The following is a 22,087-nucleotide window of genomic DNA, read 5'->3' as shown; positions in this document are numbered from 1 at the left end:
GTAGAATCGAGGGGATTTTGTAGGTGTGGTTGTAATCAGCTTTGAACTTTGGAAAGAGCAGGCTATAAGCCTTTTTTTAAAAATAATAATAATAATCATCCACAATGAATATGCATCAGATAGATCTGCATCCATTGGGGATTCAGTACATAAATGCAGATTTATCTCTTCATGTATATTCATTCTGGATTTTTTGAAAATCTGACCTACTACAGATAATAGAGGAAACTGTGGATTAGCGAGCTGGTTAGTTAGTTATGAGCATTGGGAGCAGTGCAGAGCATTCAGTGCGCCAGCCTGCACTAAAAACCGAAATTGCGGTTTTGTTAAAAAAAAAAAAAAAAAGGGGGGGGGGTTTGCTTAATGTATGGACAGATAAATCAGTTTTTAAAAATGGAACATGCACTTATAAAATAAATAGGCATTGGGAAAAAAAAACCAGAATTATGGAAAATTTTCCCTTATAATCAACAATTCAGTTCTGAAAAACATTTGATTTTCTTCACATCACTACGAGATTCCTCTTAAAAAGAACCAATTAGGTTCTCTCCAGGACATCCTGCAAGATCAGTGTTCCGCAAACTTTGTCGAGCCATGGCATACTAAATGTAGTGGCCGCGGCTCGAGGCATCCCGAAAGTGCGCGATATGGACACAATGACATCACATGCATGCGTGACATTATCATGTTGATGTCTGTGCATGTTCAAAAGCCATCAAGACGGGCCCTGGACGGGCCCTGGTGCCGGCAGGGAAGACGTGCGGAGAGGCACTGGCACCAACTGATTGCCTACAGAATGTGCCTTTCACAGCGAGAGGCACGTCCTGTAGGCAGTCAGCCAGCGCTGGCACCTCTCCTCCCCAGCATCTCGCGGCACACCTGAAATTTCTACACTGTGCTCAATGCACCATAAAAACAAAAAATTGCAATATAATTTTCTCCTATGTTACCGCATCATTTGCTGTGTGATAATATGTTAAACAAAGATACTTAAATGTAACCTTTGTGGATTGACATGACAAAGAAACAGCTTGTACTATTGAGCAAAAAATCTTTAAGTCCTAATGCAAAGCCTGACCTGATTGTGAAGCAGTCGGGGTTCCCGTTACCAACATGTTTCCAGCCTCCTGTCTCTCCCAAGAAGCAAAATGTACCCTTCTGACTGTTAATGGAGATTCAATGGGGTAGATTAGCTAATGTGCACATAGGATGCATTTTAACTAGAGACGAATCCAATTTTTCCAATAACATCAAACCCTCTTTAATTACGGGATATTAGCAGATCACAGGTTGGAGACAGCAGGCCAGAAATTCAGTCCATGAATCACAAACTTTGATCATAATCACTGCACTAAAGTCTCATAAATAAAACCAACAGGGATTTTAAATTGTAAAATGTCAGCTGTTGAGGTGCCTTGCTGCTTATATCCTATACCAGTGTCCTTTCTCTACCCAGGGGTTCTTCACCAATGGTGCCCGCACCCACAAGGTATGTGGGAAGAGGTCAAATAAGGTGCTGAGAAGAGTCTTGAAATCTGAAGCAATTTATTGAAACTTTCTAGACAGAGTAAAGGCAAATATTAGGCACTATCGTAATTTTAGTGACATTAGCAGTTAGCACTGTTAGTGTCTTATAGCGACATATAGTGGGCACATGGCTTTAGGAAGGGGATTTGGGTTTTTTATTGATCAGTTAAAGGGGTATGGGAACCAATAAAAGTTAAGAAACTCTGCTCCACCAGCACCCAGATGACCAGAGCTCCATGCTCTGGAGAAGTCATCCGGGTATTTTCATGTGCTTTGGACCTCTAATAGCCATGTTAGTAGCCCTAGGCAGCAAAAACCCTGGAGGCACCTGTACCTCTTGCCCAACATAAGAATAAACCAGAAATGGTGATGTGCACATGGCTGGACGTACGTTTAATCCAGGGACAGTCCTGTCTACAGCATTTTACCTGAATGTAAATTGGGCAGAGACTAGAGCAAACTCATGATCCTTATCTGTTGTCCTAATCTGGGGAAATTTTTCAAACTGTCCACAATGGGGACTCGAGCAATTTTTAAAGTGAAAGTACAAAGTTGGTGCTTTAATGTTGAAAACTGGTGCATATAATATGTCCCTACAGGGATTTGGTATCTGCTTTTTTTTTTTCTGTGGCACTTTTTCTCCTGAAAATAATGCACACAGGGTCATTTTTACCTACACCTACAGGGAAAAAGGGCAGCTGCCCCAGGCCATGCATGAGGGACCCATAAGTAAGAGCAGCCATCTGGTAAATGCTGCCTCATCAGAAAAAGAAAATAGTTACAATAGGTAGAACCCCATCATATTAGACCCAGGGTAGACAAACAGGACAAATAAGGGATTAGGGAATAATTATTGTGGGAATGCATAAAACGATGCTGGTAGAGCCCACGAAAGTCCACTCACATCTTATCAATATTTTAAACTCAGTCATAAAATACTTCTCTCTGGGGAGATTAGTTGGGGGGGGGTTGTCGGGCTTTCCGGCAGGAGGAGTTGGGCATCCTCCTGTCGGCGATTATGATTTTGGGGGGGAGGGGGGGTCCGGGGTTCGGGGTTCCGACAGGAGGAGTTGGGCATCCTCCTGTTGACGATTACCAGTTTGGGGGGGGGGGGGTTCGGGGTTCCGACAGGAGGAGTTGGGCATCCTCCTGTCGGCGATTACGAGTTTGAGTGGGAGGGGGAGGGGGGTTAGGGGTTAAGGGTTCCGACAGGAGGAGTTGGGCATCCTCCTGTTGACGATTACCAGTTTGGGGGGAGGGGGGTTCGGGGTTCCGACAGGAGGAGTTGGGCATCCTCCTGTCGGCGATTACGAGTTTGAGTGGGAGGGGGAGGGGGGTTAGGGGTTAAGGGTTCCGACAGGAGGAGTTGGGCATCCTCCTGTCGGCGATTACCAGTTTGGGGGGGAGGGGGGGTTCGGGGTTCCGACAGGAGGAGTTGGGCATCCTCCTGCCGGTGATGGGACAGGCGGCTGCGGCCGCTATACTTATTGCAGCAGGGAGAGATCCCTTGCAGCGATAAGTGTAGTGACTGTGTCTAATTTAACCCGATTCTCTAACCGGCGTCTGTACCATGGACGCCGGTTACAGAATCGGGGTTTAGTGTAGGACCAATTCTGTATAGGACACCTCTCCTGGGCGTCCTATACAGAATCAGGGCCAAAATGTCTTCACATTCTGAGCTCCAAAACACCTCCTATTCCATAAGATCTCGTTTCGCTGTCTTCCTCAGGAACTGTGGTGGAAACATTATCACAGCATTAAAGAATGACGTGCAAAGGGTAACCAGGGTTGGGGTAGCCGGTGTTGTTTAAAGTACCAGGTCAAAGTCAAAGTAATATTTTGATACTTAAGTAAAAGTATAAAATAAAGGGCTCCTTTTACAAAGCTGTGTTAAGGCTTTAACGTGCGGAATAGCGTACGCTGAATTGCTGCGCACGCTAAACCTTAAGGTCAGCATTGAGCTGGTGTTAGTTCTAGCCACGTAGCGCGGGTTTAGGGTGCGCTAAAAACGTTAGCGCACCTTAGTAAAAGGAGCCCATAATTAAAAACAAATTAAAAATTTACTCCAGTAAAAGTCAAAAAGCAAGTGCCTAAAATAATAAGTAAAAAAGTACCTCAGCTGCAGTGTCTGTTCATCAAGAATTGCCACCAGCTTCAGCTTCGTCTCTGCTTTAAAGGGACCCAACTCATCTAACCATTTCAAACACAGGCAACTCCACTGTTCTGATAAGCTATAGTCGCTGACCAGCAAAATTGACGATGAAATGATCCACTGTTTGCATTATTTGCATGACGAAGTTTGTAACAGAAAAATCCTGTTCCCAGTTGTGCTGTTTCACTTGGTATACTGAAGAATTGTTATTTATATCTACCAAGTTTACTTTATACTTTTAATTTCAAGCATCAAATGTAACTAGGTAAAAGTAGAAAAATGATTACTTCAGTAAGTAACAAATGTTATCTTTTACGACTTTACAAGTAAAAGTATCAAAACTTTTACTTGAGTGCAGTAATTAGCTACATTTACATACGCTGGGTTTTACTAAGCGCTAGAGGTTTTTATTGCGGACCGGCGAGGTAAAAGTTCCAACGTTCATAGGAATTCTATCAGTATTGGAGCATTTACCTAATTGTCCTGCGCTAAAAAACCCTAGTTCTGTTTAGTGAAAGGACACCTTAATTACTATACAACGCTGGGGGTAACCTAATTTATATTGGGCATTTTATTAACAATTGTATGAGAGGAGCTGAGGTTGTCAATGGTGAGTTATGTCTTTGGATTAGTTGATTATCCTGGATAGCTCAACAGACATTTGGAAGGTTGATGAGAGGTGAGCAGGCTTTCTGACCAATTGAGATAAGGAAAATTGGAAAGGTCATTGTCTGAGAGATGCCTGTTTCATTGAGGAAGTGGGATTGATTTATCATAGATGTTTGTGCGATGCTGTTTAGTAACTGAGTAAATATACTTAATTACTATACTTAAGTAAAAGTTTTGATATTTTTACTGGTAAAGAAGTGCAGGATAACATTTTGTCAAAAATTACAAAGACTAGGGGACACTCAATGAAGTTACAGGGAAATACTTTTAAAACCAATAGGAGGAAATTTTATTTCACTCAAAGAATATTTAAGCTCTGGAACGCGTTGCCAGAGGATGTGGTAAGAGTGGATAGCGTAGCTGGTTTTAAGAAAGGTTTGGACAAATTCCTGGAGGAAAAGTCCATAGTCTGTTATTGAGAAAGACATGGGGGAAGCCACTGCTTGCCCTGTATCGGTAGCATGGAATATTGTTACACCTTGGGTTTTGGCCAGGTACTAGTGACCTGGATTGGCTACTGTGAGAACGGGCTACTGGACCCAGTAAGGCTATTCTTTTTTTTTCTTTTTTTTTTTTAATCTTTATTAATTTTCCAAACTTACCAAAAAGTGCATACAAATAAGCATACAGGTCTAAACAATTAACAGCACTTATATTTGTACAAATATTAAAACCAAAATACCCTACCCCTCTTCCTTCCCTACCCTTCCTCCCTATCTGGATGTGTGTGGGAAATTAAGAAATTCTGTGAATTAAGGATCTTATCAATTAATCACTCTACAACTTGTTTCCAACGGACCCCAGACTTCTTTAAACTTTTTATTTTTTCCTACCTGTTCCGCATTCATTCCCTCATACCTGTAATATAAGCACTATGTTTCCCACCAAAAGGAAAGGTTTAACCTGTCATAATTTTTCCGGTTCCTGGTTATCATTTGCATAGCAACCCCCGTCATAATCAAAAGAAGTCTGCTTTTATGTTTGTCGATTGGATTCTTAGGTCTTAATAATGTTCCAAATAAAACCACCTCGTATGTCAATGGCATAGAGACACCGAGTATCATATTAATCTTTCCCCATATTGATTTTCACAAATTGAGTATCAAGGGACAATAAATCAACAAATGATCCAGTGTCCCTACTTCAAGATGACAATGCCAGCATCTACTAGATTTTGAATTATCCAACTTTTGTAAACAAACTGGGGTCCAATCAATAGAATTTTGTCTCTGCAAATTGGCACTTAATAAAATAAGATTGCACTCTTTTCAGCTATGGTGGCAAAATAACGTTCAGAATTAGTAGTAGTAGAATTTAGGAAGTTGGTTGGCTGGGTTGAGAACTTTTCAGCATCCCTCGTACTTTTACCTAGTTACATTTAATGCTTGCGGTTAAAAGCAAATGAAGCAGCAAAACTGGGAACAGGATTTTGCTAAACCTCATCAAACAAACAATGGATCATTTCATCTTTAATGTTGCTGTTCAGTGAATATAGCCTATAAGAACAGTGGAGTTGCCTATGCTTGAACTGGTTAGATGAATTGGGTCACTTTAAAGCAGAGAAGAAGCTGAAGCTGGTGGCAGTTTTTGATGAACCTGCATTGCAGTTATAGTAATTTAAGTTTTAACTCAGGGAAGGGCAGGTGCCACGAGTCAAATACCCCCCTCCCCCCAATGAGGCAAAACCAGCATCTCAAGTCAGCACTGGGGCTCACCGCAGAGGACAAGGGGGAATCCTGAGGATCCTGAAAGCCGTCCATTACCTGTTTCCCTTATTTCGGTTTAGTACACAAAGCCGGAGACCCAGTTTTACTAAACCCAAGACCTCCACCCTCAGTAGTAAGCTTGAGCCTAGATCTCTGCAGCCACTTTCCATTTCTGAGAGGGAAAAAAAATCAAAAAGCACATGGGAGGAAGAACTTGCCTAATAAAATCAGACAGTTCTGCCAAAAATCACTGAGGTGTCTGGAGCGACATCTGTTCTCAAGCTCCAGTCATTTCGGCGGCAGTAGGAAGGCAGAGTCGGCAGACTGGGATCCGGAGAGGCTTAAGAGCAGCGACCTTTTTTTAAAAAAAAACTTTTTTTAAACTTTACTTTTGTTTCTTTTTTTCTTTGCAAGCCCATGGTTTTAACCCGCTTTAAACCCATGGGTTAAAACCATGGGCTCATAGTGCGGGGAAGGGCAAGAGAGATTCGGGGCACGTAGGAGAAGAGATTCGGGACAGGCAGGAGAAGAGATTTGGGGCAGGCAGGAGAACAGGGCTGAGAGCAGAGAGCGGGGCGGCAGAAGGCAGGGCAGTCAGAAAGGACCTCAGCGACTGGTCCTCAGCAGTCGCTTAGTTTTGGATCAGCCAGCCTAGTCGGTGTTGCTTTTTTATTTTAGTGAATCGCTTCCTGCCTGCATTTGAATGTCGTTCCCCCTCATTTGCATGCACAGATCGGAGGATGATCGGGACAGAGGTTAGTGAATTGGGTCGGAGGGAAATCGGGTCGTAAAGGGGTCGCTAAGTGGTCAGAAGTAGAGAGCTGCACGGGAACGGGGACGACGGGAATCCCGCGGGACCCGCGGGCATCCCGCGGGTTCCCCCTTTGGGTCACGGGGATCCCGTGGGGACGCCCCTAGGGTCACGGGGATCCCGTGGGGACGCCCCCTAGGGTCGCGGGGATCCCGTGGGGACGCCTCCGAGGGTCGCGGGGTTCCTGCGGGGCTGGATGTACTCAGTCGCGCGGCTCTTCTCCCTACCTTCTCTGCATGCAGCACAGAGCCGAACGGAAGTCTTCCCGACGTCAGCGCTGACGTCGGAGGGGAGGGAGGGCTTAAACAAAGCTGGATGTACTCAGTCGCGCGGCTCTTCTCCCTACCTTCTCTGCTTGCAGCACAGAGCCGAACGGAAGTCTTCCCGACGTCAGCGCTGACGTCAGAGGGGAGGGAGGGCTTAAACAAAGCCCTCCCTCCCTCCGACGTCAGCGCTGACGTCGGGAAGACTTCCGTTTGGCTCTGTGCTGCAGGCAGTGCAGTTAAGGAGGAGAGTAGCCTCGCGGTTCGAGTGGCTACCAAGGGAGGGGGCGGTCCGCCCCGCCACACCCCGCCCCGATTGCAGCACAGCCGGCCAGGTCCCCTTACTTTTGTGGCACTTCCCCGACCGACCGACCGACCGACCGACAACAGCCCCGGTCCGACAATCCTCCCTGCCCTGTAGCCGCGAATCTAAATTATCTTCTTACAGCAGCTGTAATAAGGTAATTTAGATTCGCAGTTAAGGGCAGGGAGGTTTGTCGGACCGGGGCTGTTGTCAGTCGGTCGGGGAAGTGCCACAAAAGTAAGGGGACCTGGCCGGCTGTACTGCACCCGGGGCGGTAGAGAAGGAGTGGGGAGAAGGACGCTGAAAGGCCATGGGGAAGACGGGAGGAGGGGGGGAAGGACTCTGAAAGCACTTGAAGACAGAGGAGGGAGAAGGACGCTGAAAGCACATGGGGAATACAAAGGGGTGGAGAAGGACGCTGAAAGGCCATGGGAAGGGCGGGGGGGGTGAAGGAATCTGAAAGCACTTGTGGAAGACAGAGGGGGGAGAAGGATGCTGAAAGCACATGGGGAAGACAAAGGGGTGGAGAAGGACGCTGAAAGGACATGGGGAAGACAAAGGGGTGGAGAAGGACACTGAAAGGCCATGGGAAGGGCGGGGGGGGGGGGAAGGACTCTGAAAGCACTTGTGGAAGACAGAGGGGGGAGAAGGATGCTGAAAGCACATGGGGAAGACAAAGGGGTGGAAAAGGACGCTGAAAGGACATGGGGAAGACGGGAGGAGGGGGGGAAGGACTCTGAAAGCACTTGAAGACAGAGGAGGGAGAAGGACGCTGAAAGCACATGGGGAATACAAAGGGGTGGAGAAGGACGCTGAAAGGCCATGGGAAGGGCGGGGGGGTGAAGGAATCTGAAAGCACTTGTGGAAGACAGAGGGGGGAGAAGGATGCTGAAAGCACATGGGGAAGACAAAGGGGTGGAGAAGGACGCTGAAAGGACATGGGGAAGACAAAGGGGTGGAGAAGGACACTGAAAGGCCATGGGAAGGGCGGGGGGGGGGGGAAGGACTCTGAAAGCACTTGTGGAAGACAGAGGGGGGAGAAGGATGCTGAAAGCACATGGGGAAGACAAAGGGGTGGAAAAGGACGCTGAAAGGACATGGGGAAGACGGGGGGTGGGTGGAGAAGGACGCTGAAAGGCCATGGGGAAGACAGAGAGGGAGAAGGACGCTGAAAGGACATGGGGAAGCAGAGGGGGGAGAAGGACACTGAAAGCACATGTGGAAGACAGAGGGGGGAGAAGGACGCTGACAGGACATGGGGAAGATGGGGGGGAGCAGGACGCTGAAAGGAAATGGGGAAGAGAGAGTAGGGAGAAGACACTGGCAGGGAAGAAGACAGATGCCAGACTATGGGGGAGCGGAGAGAAGAAGATGGGTGCCAGACCAATTTGGAAGGGGGAAGAAAGGGAGAGGCACAGTAACAGAGCAAATGGAAGATGCAGAAGGAAGAGAGACAGTGGATGGAAGGAATTGAATGAGAACATGAGGAAAGCAGAAACCAGGCAACAAAGGTAGGAAAAGAATTATATTTCTTTTTTTTTATTTTGCTTCAGGATAAAGTAGTATATTAGTTGTGTTGATAAAAATTTATAAACATTAGAGGCTCTGGTAGAAACCCATTTGCAAAGTATGTATTCTTCCCAATTAATATTTTCAAATTAATAAAGTCTTTTTGCTTATTTGTAAATGGGTTTCTACCAGAGCCTTTAATTCAGTAGCATAATTAAATGAAATAACTATTTCTGAAGTTTATATGGACGGGCGGGGACGGAGGGGATTCCTCGCGGGGACGGGTGGGGACGGAGGGGATTCCTCGCGGGGACGGGTGGGGACAGAGGGATTCCTCACGGGGACGGGTGGGGACGGAGGGATTCCTCACGGGGACGGGTGGGGACGGGTGGGACTTTGGCGGGGACGGGTGGGATTTCTGTCCCCGCGCAACTCTCTAGTCAGAAGTTGATCTATGGGCTTAGTGAATCTAGCCCCTAGTACTTTAAGCAACAATGTGTGCAGAGAAGGAATTTTGCAAGGGTGAGTAGGGTCCTGACGGTCTGCGAATTAGAGTGCTCAGATGATGTGTTGATTTATATGATACTTGTTTTATTAATCTTCTTTCCAAATGGAATTTGATTTATAGTGGATCTCTATGATTTAAGAATAGGTATCCATTGTATCTTGATTTATAGTGATGAATTAATGGACTGTGTTTATATTGATGCTGTCCTGTTTTTACAGGTGTATTATTTATTGGATTCTTTCTGTTATATATTTTATTTACCATTTATGAATTAGTTTATGATGTCAGTGTTATTGACCATGTTTTATTTATTTATGATGTCTTTATGATATTATTCTATTAACTGTATTAGAGCTCCATTTGCAGAAGGGAAAATATAAATATGAAAACATTTTGGGCAATCAATTAACATTTTGAAAATTGTCATCCCTATATTTCTGTCTCTCTGTGATCATGCCTTTTGCAGCTCATGCAAAGTACTAATGGCTGAAGTGCTAGAAATAACTTCTAAACTGTGCCACAGTGAGCCCAGAGAAGGACATATGAAATGTTCCAATGGCCCATCTAGCCCTGTATCCTGTTTCTAGCAGTGGCCAAAGCCGGATGGTGATGGCAAGAGTGCCAAATCCTGACATACCAGACCAGTGGTTGTCAAGCCAGTCCTTGGGATACTTCTAGCTAGTCAGTGTTTCAAGATACTCACAGTAATTATGCATAAGATAGATTTACATCAATGGCAGTAGTGCAAGCAAATTTATCTCATGCATATTCATTGTGAATGTCCTGAGAATATGATAGGCTGGGTGTGTCCTAAGGATTGACTTGAGAACCCCTGCATTAGGCCACCAGGGTCTGTCATAACACTTTTAATATGGCAAGTGATTTAAACAGACTTTGCATGGTCCTTATCAGTGAGATTATGGAGGGAGTCACCACTTTATGAACAAGAAGGAGCTGGGTCATCTGAGGTCCTGGCTTTCTAACCTCGCCCCGTGATTTGCACTGCGCCTTGAGCACTAATTTTAAAGTCCATTGTCTGGAATATCCCGCCAGTCCCCTACTCCAACAGACCCCCCCCCACCCCCACCCATCCACACACACACACACACATCCCGCCCTTAGTTACTTGCTTGATGGGCAACAATGCAGGCCTCCCATCCCCGCGTTACCTTCGCCCATCAAGACAAGCTCTCATGCTTCCCTTTTTATAAACAAAATGAACTCGATGCCAAGAAATATGATCACATCACCTTGTGTTGTAAAAAGCCCATTGGCTTCCCATCCCCCACAGAATCTATATATATAAAATCGGCGGTATATATGTGTGTATGTGTGTGTGTATGTGTGTATGTGCCGCGATCACGCAAAAACGGCTTGACCGATTTGAACGAAACTTGGTATGAAGATCCCTCACTACCTGGGATGATATGTTCTGGGGGTCTCGCGGCCCACCTGCACACGTGGGCAGAGTTACAAACAGAAAATCAGATTTCACCCATTCATGTCAATAGAAAAAATGTAAAAAGCTGCCAACGCAAAAACGGCTTGCCCGATTTGAACGAAACTTGGTATGCAGATCCCTCACTACCTGGGGTGATATGTTCTGGGGGTCTCGCAGCCCACCTGCACATGTGGGCGGAGCTACAAACAGAAAATCATATTTCACCCATTCAAGTCAATGGAAAAAATGTAAAAAGCTGTGGGACCGATTTGAACGCAAATTGGTATGCAGATCCCTCACTACCTGGGGTGATATGTTCTGGGGGTCTCGCGGCCCACCTGCACACGTGGGCGGAGCTACAAACAGAAAATCAGATTTCACCCATTCAAGTCAATGGAAAAAATGTAAAAAGCTGTGGGACCGATTTGAACGAAACTTGGTATGCAGATCCCTCACTACCTGGGGTGATATGTTCTGGGGGTCTCGCGGCCCACCTGCACATGTGGGCGGAGCTACAAACAGAAAATCAGATTTCACCCATTCATGTCAATGGAAAAAATGTAAAGGGCTGCCATTCTCACAGTAATTCAAAAACGGCTTGACCGATTTGACCGAAACTTGGTATGCAGATCCCTCACTACCTGGGGTGATATGTTCTGGGGGTCTCGCGGCCCACCTGAACACGTGGGCGGAGCTACAAACAGAAAATCAGATTTCACCCATTCATGTCAATGGAAAAAATGTAAAAAGCTGCCATTCTCACAGTAATTCCAACTACCTGGGGTGATATGTTCTGGGGGTCTCGCAGCCCACCTGCACACGTGGGCGGAGCTACAAACAGAACATCAGATTTCACCCATTCATGTCAATGGAAAAAAAGTAAAAAGCTGCCATTCTCACAGTAATTCAAAATCGGCTTGTACGATTTGAACGAAACTTGGTATGCAGATCCCTCACTACCTGGGGTGATATGTTCTGGGGGTCTCGCGGCCCACCTGCACACGTGGGCGGAGCTACAAACAGAAAATCAGATTTCACCCATTCATGTCAATGGAAAAAATGTAAAAAGCTGCCATTCTCACAGTAATTCCAACTACCTGGGGTGATATGTCCTGGGGGTCTTGCGGCCCACCTGCACACGTGGGCGGAGCTACAAACAGAACATCAGATTTCACCCATTCATGTCAATGGAAAAAATGTAAACAGCTGCCATTCTCACAGTAAATCTAAAACGGCTTGACCGATTTGAACGAAACTTGGTATGCAGATCCCTCACTAACTGGGGTGATATGTTCTGGGGGTTTCTTCACCCAAGAATTTATATGTTCTTGCTCCTAGAGGTAAAACTAAAAATGTTGTTTATAATCAAGTTTTGTGTTAGTTGTATTGTATTCATTTTGTCAAATATTTCACATTATAATTTGAATATTGTACTTTTTATAAAGCTGTAAAAAAATAATTTCATTCACCACTATAAAGTATCTTTATTTGAATCCATTTACAGTGTTATTGCTATAATTAAATACCCGTGCAACGCCGGGGCATCAGCTAGTAACTTATAAAATTGCTTTGTTGACTTTCAAAACTAAGGAACCTGCCTTCATTGACAAACTTCTCATCCCTCATGTTCCCCCCAGGGCTCTCAGATCTACTATCCAAAACTTATTATTCGCGCCCTCGCTAAAACTTATTAGCAGTCACCGCACAACAATATTTCATTAACAGCACCCCCCCCCCCCCCCCCCCCCCCGTCATCTGGAATTCTTTACCAATTCACATTAGGGAAGAAAAAATATTTGGACAAATTTAAAGGGGCATTGAAATGTTTCCTCTTTAAAGACGCCTTTGAGCATTAATATCTCCCCATCTCATCCAAATTAATAATCTGCAGCTATAAATAAGTACAACCTGCTTCTCCTCTCTTCCTCCTGTATTACCTCTTTATGTTCCCTTTTCTTGAATTTCTTGTAGTTCTACCCTTTCTCCCTACTATTTAATAGTAAGTCTGTCTCTGTCCATGTAATTTGTTTTATATTTTGTTGTTTTTATTTTTTGTATACCCCAATATTTTATTGTACATCGCTTAAAATCCATGATAGACGATTAATCAAATTCTTTTTTCAAAATTTACAAGTAAAACTACTTATTACAGAAATACAGAAATCAAACCCATTTCAACAGAATTCAAATTAAAAAAAAAAAAAAAACCCCAAGAGAAAACCACATATCAATATTAATTCTTTCATAGACCTCCATAATTTCCTGGAGGAAAGACTTTAGAAATTAAGGGAGAGTTTACAGCACCAAAAATACAAAAAGAAATTGGCTTAAATGGCCATTAATTCCCCGCCCTCCCCCCGGTTATTAATTTGAGCTTCTAGCCAAGCCATTGGTCAGTCCTTTAAGATCCAAAAAAAGATCTTAAATGTTCTGGAACGCCGTAGAGAGTTCCTTGCTGTGCAAGATGAAGCTAAGAAATTAGGAGTCACCTATTTTCTTGTGTATCCTTGCAAATGCATTATTAAATATTTGGATATACAATATGTTGTTTTTTTCTCCCTTAATCAAATTCTTCATAAAACATGAAACTAGATCAGTTTTTCCTTTGTTGATGCCTCATCCTGCATTTGATTCTTCAGTCGGTATATAAAAAGCTAATAAACTTGAAACTTTAGAACCAGTACTTTGGTTAAAATTTGTCTTTGAGACAGCAATTACATTTTCTGGTTTGCTAAGAAAAATGAGTTTTTCTAGCATCACTAATCCAGTTATGATTATTGATTTTCACCTGTGTGCTTCACCATCCACCTCCAACCCCTGCCCCCTCACCCTCTATAGCAATTTATCTATGAAGGTGCAACACAGAACAGAGTGTTCGAAAGCAATTAATAAAATGAAAGGCTGTCCTGGTGTTGTTTTTGCAGAAGCAGATTTTCTAATAAATCCTATTGCAGCATGCACACACACCACTTTCAAGGCAAAAATAGTATCTCTCACACAAAAGAGTGAACTAACATTGGATTCACAGATAAAATGGAACCATTAAAAAAATCAGTATATCAACTAACCATGTCACTGGTGGAAAACTAGTGTTCCAAGATCTGTGATAAGATAGTTAATAATATTAGGGGCAAAGCGAAAGAGAATGGAGACTTGTATACCGCCTTTTTGTCGCTTTGGCATTTCAAAGCTGACATTCAAAGCAGTGGGCACTGGAGGATTAAGGGCTAAATGCACTAAAGCAGGGGTGTCCAATGTCGGTCATCGAGGGCCGCAGTCCAGTCGGATTTTCAGGATTTCCCCAATGAATATACTTGAGGTCTATTTGCATGCACTGCTTTCATTGTATGCTAATAGATCTCATGCATATTCATTGGGGAAATCCTGAAAACCTGACTGGATTGCGGCCCTCGAGGACCGACATTGGACACCCCTGCACTAAAGATAGCGACTCGATCACTGTTGGCTGATTCCCTGGCCGATTCTCCAGCAGTGATTGATGCGCTATCGAGTTTGCATTCAAATGATTTGCACGGAGGTGCAAATTATTTGCATGCAAACGCAACCGATCAATTGCTCAGTGAGCAATCGACACATGCACAGAGCCCTAACAACAGTGACAGGGGAAGCAGCCTCCTGTCACTGCTGTTAGGACTTCTTCTTTTTTTATGACACAGATGTATATGTGATATATATGCACAATCTGTCCCATTAAAAAAAGAATCTCCCCCCATGCCAGGCACCCCAGCCACCATCCCCACCCCCCACGAACCCCAAAAAATGGCAGTTGGATGCCAAATCCTTCCTGCCATGCAGAACACCACCGAACCATGCCCCCCCCCCTGCTCCAGGCACTGCCCCCCAAGCCCCCCAAAACTGGCAGGACCAGCCACTGGATGCCACACACCCCTGAACCTCCCCTGTACATTTTTAAACATTGGAAGCAGGAAGCCCGCGTTCAGGCTCCTGCTTCAGGCCCACCTATCTAAATGATGGGTCTTCTCCTCCCTGGTGCATCATCTGATGCATGGGGAGGGACCAAAGGCCCTGATTGGTTCAGATGCTTAAGGCTTCTCCCAAGGGGTGGGCCATAGGTGTCTGTCAATCAGACCTTAGGCATCTCCCTCTGTGTCCAGGTTACTGAGGGAGGAGCCTAAGGCCCTGATTGGATTGACCAATTGGCTTCAAGTTTCAAGTTTTTATTAAAATTTGATTTGATCACTTATCCAATTTCTAAGCAAGTTTACAATGTAAAATATAAAAAGGAAAACAAAAACATAATAAAAAATAAAAACAATGCCATTAACAATACCGTTAACATAAACAGAGGAAGTACAATTTAAAAGAAACATCAACTAGTGCATGGCATATTAAAAGGGGACAAATGTGACAGAGAAACGAGAGACAAAAGGAAATTGGGTTAGAACTACAAATTGGATAGGAACGAAAGCCAAATAAGGAAAAAACAAAGGGAAAGTGAACATTGCTTCTTGAGGGAACATTGCTCCTTGAGGGAATTAGAAAGATACTATTAACAATTAAATCAAATGTTGAAAGCTTCTTTGAATAGATGACTCTTGAGTAGGCCTTTGAAACATTCAAGGTTAGTCTCCTCCCTTATTGAAGCTGGTAGGGTATTCCAAAGTTGTGGAGCCACAACTGAGAAAATGTTGTGCCTTTTGGTTCCAATCAGGGCCAATCAGGGGGAAGATCAGGGAGGTGCCCGGTGGCATTCCTCCTGCCATGTTTTGGGTGTTTGGGAGGGCAGTGGCTCTGGGGTGCCTGGCGCAGGGAGGGGCATGGTATGGAGGCGTTCTGCATGGCAGGAGGGATTGGGCATCCTTCCTGCCATTTGTTTTAGGTTTGGAGGGAGAATGGTTCAGGGGTGCCTGGCTCAGGGGGGCGGGGCCATGTTTGTTGGCTGGTCATTGAAGAGGGCCATCATCGGTGGTGGGGAACTTTTTTCATTTTTTTTATGGGACAGATATTATGCGTGGGGAATAGCCAAGCAATGTTAGTGCATCAATCGCCTGGCTATTTTGCATGCTGTTTTAGCTCATTTGCATGGCCAGATCGGAAAATGAGCAATCGAGGGCTGTTTTGTGCATCGGGTTGGTAACTGCAATCATTGATAAAGCTGTGAAAACAGGTTTAGCGGCGATCGCTGACTTTAGTACATCTAGTGCAGAGGCAGCAATTTAACCAGTAAGGGGATGCTTTTCGGATAGCCAGTGTACTGTAACAAATGGGTGCTTTTAATCTGTGGCTTTTATGCTAATTTCAGAAAAATTTGATGGATTCAGTTTAAACTTTCACCAAAGTGATCTATGTACTTTGCATCTGCTGTTTTCTCACACAGCCAAACAGGACTAAAGCAGGTTGCATACATTTACAAACTGAGCATAACATACTCATTCGTACATGTGGTGGTGTTTTCCTCCCTCAGCCTCTTTTCCTGTGCAGATAGCACCTGTACTGTGGAAGCCCACGCATACTTTTATCCAGGAAGGAGACTGTTTTCTACCAAGTCATTTGTCCATACAAATTTCTTTGAAAGTTATCCTTTCTTTCACTGCTTCAGATGTATAATACCACTTTAATTAGTATTGCCATAACTATTATTTGCAATTTCTTTGGATTGTAACATTGCTAAAGAGCTTAATAGCTAATCTTATTCTTGTCACATGCGACAAATATCTGTTTCTAAGCTGCCATCTGACCCATGTCCAAGAGAGAGACATTTGACTATACCTGTGTTTCTAATTTGTATTCCAAGGTATTGAAGGATTTGTAGATCCTGCTTGTGTCAAGGTCACTCATAAAGGAGGACCAAATGGAATGGTGCACAACTTTTTAGACAGATCTCCGTAGCCTTTAAGCATGAGAACGTTCCAGAAAATGGAAGACTTTCAAGCCAATCTCTGAGAAAAGGTGACTAATGTCACCAGAAACAAAAAATGAGGTTATAATGAATTCTGATAGATCAAACAATTTGTAATACAACAGTCCAAAGCCCATCTTTTTATGTGAAAAAAATAGAAAAGTTGCAGTTCAGACTGCTTATAGACCCAAGACGTGAAAAACAGTGGCATAGCCACAGGTGGGCCTGGGCCCACCCACTTTAGCTTCGGACCCACACAAAATTCTCATACCCTTGCTATGGCTGGTGGGGATCCTCAAGCTCCACCAGCTGTGAGACTCCTCTGGCAGCAAGAACTCCTCTCTCTCCCACTTGCTCTAACTTGTGGTGCTGTCCAAGCACTGGTGTCATGCAGGCCTCTCCCTGCCACACACATTTAGTTTCATGCATGCACAAAAACTATGTGTGTGCAGGGAGGACAAGGCAGCGGCAAAGGTAGCGGCAGCGCATGGATAGAGCTGCAGACTGGAGATGGTGGGGGAGGGAGGAGTTCTTGCCACCAGAGGAGTCTCACAGCTGGTTGGGCTTGGGGAAACCCGCCAGCTCAGGTATTTTTAATGCTTTGAGTTGACCTGTATCAAAGTATGGGTGAGCGGTGCCCCTCCCCCCCCTTTCCTCCCCCCCTGCTGTGCGCACACACCCTTCCTTTTCCCCTTACCTTTTTAACTTCTGTAGCATGAGCAGCATGTCCACGTCGGTGTCAGCTCGCCCTTTGACATCACTTCCTAGTCTTGGGTCCTGGAAATGACTTCAGAGAGCGCCGATGCCGACGCAGGCAGCAACCTCATGCCGGGGAAGCAAAAATGGTACAGGGAAGGCAAATGGCGTGTGTGCGGCAAGGAGAGGAGCGGAGGGTGGCGAGGAGGAGGGGATGAATACAGCGCCCGAGGTAGACCGCCCCCTCGCCCTCACTACACCACTGGGCCCGGAGGAAGGGGAGGGGGATATGGAGACCACATGTGGTTATCTGGTTTCCCAGTGGCCCAGCCAAAAATTAGGCCTGGTGGAAAAATCAGCCACTCTCGACATTTTGGATCCACTACTTTACTCACATTTTCCCAGAGATTCGTCACAAATAGCTTTGTTTTATTTAGAATGGTTATACAATGCACTGTTTATAACTCTCATGGTCTGTGCTTGCCTCTCAAATAATGCTGTGTATCTGTACCGCATATTTCCTCTTCCTTTCCCCAGGTTCCATCTTCCCTGCAATCAAGCCCTCTGACACAGTTTTTAAAATAGTATTTTGGCTCGGATACTTCAACAGCTGCATCAACCCAATCATCTACCCATGTTCAAGTCAAGAGTTCAAAAGAGCATTCCAAAATGTTTTAAAAGCCCAGTGTCCCCAAAGGAAACAATCGTCCAAAAAACATTCTTCTAGCTACAGTCTGAATAGCCCAGCTAGTCACAGCTTGGAGGAGCACAGGGCGGTGGTCCGGATCCCTGTAGGATCAGGAGAAACCTTCTACAAAATCTCCAAGTCTGACGGAGTCTATGAATGGAAATATTTCTCTCCAGTGCCAAGCGCTTCTACAAAAAGTACAGTCCCTAAAGAGAAATCAAACTGTGTCGGTGCCAAAGCAAAAAGTAAGACCTTCCTACGGGCCTGCTGCTCCATTGGCTCCTCAAGCAGCGATGCCCAGGCCAAGTACACCGTGCCAACAATCAAAATTCACACCATCTCCCTAAGTGAGGATGGAGATGCCGTGTAATCTCAGCTCTCTGTGCCCACGATGCTTTTGCTTGCAGATGAGAGGGGATGTGGTTTCTGGAGTAAGAGCTACAGTCAGCTGAAAGCTAACGTAGAACAGCTAGAAATGATAGAAGCTGCTATTTCTCTGCTGAAAGATACTTATTTCTCCCTTTTCCCTATCCTTGAAAGCCCTTAATGTTACCTCCACAGTTTTAAAATCTTTAAACTCCTTTCTGAAAAACTGATAAATTAGTAGACAACAGAGACAGATGACGTACGTATATAAGACAATTTTGGAACAAACTCAAAATCTAAAAATGCACAACAGATTGAGAGTTTAGATAAAGAAGACCTACCAAGTGTAAAAAAAAAAAAAAAATCCGATCCACTCATACCTCTTTTCTAAATTTAAAACTATTTTATAATGTCAAATTTCAGCTTGGAGTTAGTAAAATCAAAGTGGTAATTTGCAAAACTAATTGGGAACAATTTTCATGACAGAAGGGCCAAGATCGTCACAGGACTTGCTTTCTGATGCCTGCAGGTTGGGATTAAGGACTATAAACTTTTTTCTGAGCTGACCCTTAAGCGGACTGTTCAGGGGGGTCAAAAAGCAACCAAGCAAGAAGATTCTGTCCCGCTGGAACCCTGGAGGTCTTCGTGTTTTTATTTCTCAGGCTCAGGCTCAGAAAGGCTTAGGCTCACTTCCAGGCCAACCTCCAAGAGACACTGGGGTTAGCAGAAGAAATGACGAGATGCAGGAGTTCCAGCAATGAATTGTATCAGATGAATGAGTTGGCACTGATCTTCTCAAAGGAGAAGGGAGGAAGAAAGAAGCCCCTTCCTCTAGCACACAAGAACTCATGTTTTGTCATATAAAGCAGGAATGTTTTACTAGACTGGTTAGGTCTAATGTTCTCATCTGCATTAGTCTAGCTGCTGCTTGCCCCTCTGCAAGAGATAATCCCTTGATATTCAGGCTTTTTTTTCTTCCAAGACAAGCATATGATTTCTTGTCTCTGAAAGGAGCAGCTTTGGTATTTGTTTGGCATTCAGTGTTCTTTTGCTCTGAAAGAAGCTGTATTGTCTGCTTACTGGTGTTTCAAGGTCATGTCTTCGCCTTTGTGCAACAGATCTCAGAAAACCATGACTCATACCCTGGCATAGATATACCAACAGATATCACTGTGAATGCCAAAGGATACTAACACACTATAGAAAATGCATAGGAAATGATTACAAAACAAATCCACTATACATCTGTGGAATACTAAAATGAATGCAGTTTTGAATTTTAAGTCTTGGAATGGGGTCTTTGATTGCAAAGGCCCTAAATGCAAGTCAGACCCTCTTCCTTGCTCTTAAACGTGAGATAATAAAATTATTCATTTCTCAGAATTTTTGTGGTGCACTGAGGCTGCCTATTTTTCTTCCACCAAAGTACAAATGTACTGTCATTTGGAAATGCCCCAGGGGTCCAGGACGATTCAGTGCGGCCATTTCATTGCCGCCAGTTCAGCACAGCCATTTCAGCACTGAATCGTCCCATGATGAATCGTCCTGGACCCTGTGGCCAGCACTTCCCAGGACCTCAGTGTTCTGGGTTTTGTGAAATAAAGGGTGACAGCAGTGCCGGACTGGTGTGGTTGTGACTTGTGGTATTCCTTCTATACCTCCTGCATCCTGTTGGGGTGCAGGGCTTGAAGAAGATGGGACCCACTGTGACGGACAAGGTGTCTGGAGCAGGGATGTGGCACTGAAAAGCCCCTGAATCTTCAGGGGTTGGGGGAACCAATCTCCCCACCCCATGGTCTGCCCTGTACGATTCACACCCCCACACCCCAATACATACACTCAAAATTCTAACCTCCTCCTCTTTTCTCTGTCCACAATCCAGCACTTCTCCCTCAGGCGCTCCCTCCCCCCCCCCCCCCCCCCCGGGTCTAGGACAGTGGTCTCAAACTCAAAACCTTTGCAGGGCCGCATTTTGGATTTGTAGGTACTTGGAGGGCCTCAGAAAAAAAATAGTTAGTGTCTTATTAAAGAAATGACAATTTTGCATGAGGTAAAACTCTATAGTTTATAAGCCTTTCCTTTTGACTAAGTCTTAATGATAATATTGTCATTTATAGCTAAAGAGACATATGATCAAGAAACTGTTTTATTTTACTTTTCTGATTATGATAAACATACCGAGGACCTCAAAATAGTACCTGGTGGGCCGCGAGTTTGAGACCACTGGGCTAGGATGATACATTGCTGCTGTTTCATCACGGCCGTGACAAATTATCCCATTCCAGCCCCAGGAAGGGCAACAAATGCTGTAGATCTAGGCTGTGACAAAGTATCAGTGCCATGAAACCTGGAAGCTTGTTTGTGATCCAAGATGATATTTAACACCCTTACAAGGGTTGTATAATCTCCTTCATTCACACTGTCTCCGATCGTTAACTCTTCTTTATCATCATACATCTTTCCATATTATTATGAGATACCCACCCCCATCAAGATTTCAAAAAAGTTGACTTCACAATTGAAAAGGAAATCAGTGCTGCAAAATGAAAACAGTCATGGAAATATATACTTGGCTCCTTCCTGGGCCCTTACTGAGTGAGAGAGCAGGACATGCTCTGGGGCTGTAGCCGTGATGGTCCATTCCCAAGCAGCTGACCGCGCTTAAGGTTGGGCTTACACCAAAGGATTCTATAATAGCAATTGACGATCTAGAATGACCCAGCCCACTCATCAACCAGTTCCACTTCTCCTACCCCCCAGGTGAGGATATCTCTGTTAATTCCTCTGAGACCTAGAGGCAGGGCTTTAGTTCTGTCTCCTCCATCCCCCTTTCCTGGGGAGGCATGATATATTGTTTATGAACCCAAGGAATTGGTCTTGCCACCCCTCGCCAGAAGGAGAACGTTCACAAGTATAATGATTGGGAAAAATAAATCTCCCCCCTCCAGGCTGATTTTTCTAGCCAACCCTCCTGGGGTTTCTGGCTAATCTCCCCAGATAGAGGTAGCTTAATCTCATATTGTTCCCTTCTCCTGCTAAGGAAAGAGTCCTCATCACAATGTGTATTTCCAAAATAGCTTTGGCTTATGGTATTTATGTGCACACATTCGCCCATATGTTCTATTATTCTAATCATTTATGTGCATAATAGACACATGGGACCCCTTTTGCAAAGCCGCAGTAGCGATTCTCCCCCAGCAAATGCACCAAAGCCCATAGGAATTAAATGGGCTTCAGTACATGTGCCACAGTAGAATCGCTACTGCAGCTTTGTCAAAGGGGCCCATAAATGTTAGTTGCCTATTTTATAGAACTATCTCCAAATAGTGAATCACTCCAAATCTACAAAATTCTGGCCTATATTTCAAAAGCTAAAGGAAGTCGCAGCCAGCTGATCGGGGGAAAATACCCTGCAGCGATCAGCTGAGCAGCTGTGGAAGGGGACCCCCTGACAAGTATGACCAAAATCAGCAGGTGGAATGCTCACTCCCTCCTGCTGCCAGCCTGCAAGCCTCTAACCCCACCCCTGTGAAGCACCATCAGCAGGAGGGATGACCACTCCCCCT

At 44.7% G+C, this 22,087-nt stretch overlaps 1 protein-coding gene across 1 annotated transcript in view; it reads left to right on the top strand.

The window, feature by feature from the left end:
* Positions 1 to 19,686, top strand: part of ADRA1A (adrenoceptor alpha 1A) — a 103,172-nt gene extending 83,486 nt beyond the window's left edge. Inside the window, exon 5 of the mRNA XM_033950519.1 lies at positions 18,005 to 19,686. Coding sequence (XP_033806410.1) covers positions 18,005 to 18,525 — 521 coding nt within the window. The 3' untranslated portion in view covers positions 18,526 to 19,686. The remainder of the gene's footprint in view (positions 1 to 18,004) is intronic.
* Positions 19,687 to 22,087: the final 2,401 nt, after the last annotated feature.

This window comes from Geotrypetes seraphini, chromosome 6 (assembly GCF_902459505.1).
Source record: "Geotrypetes seraphini chromosome 6, aGeoSer1.1, whole genome shotgun sequence".
Taxonomy (NCBI): Eukaryota; Metazoa; Chordata; class Amphibia; order Gymnophiona; family Dermophiidae; genus Geotrypetes; species Geotrypetes seraphini.
Note: the sequence above shows the minus strand (reverse complement) of the source record. Positions and strands in the feature narration are given on the sequence as shown.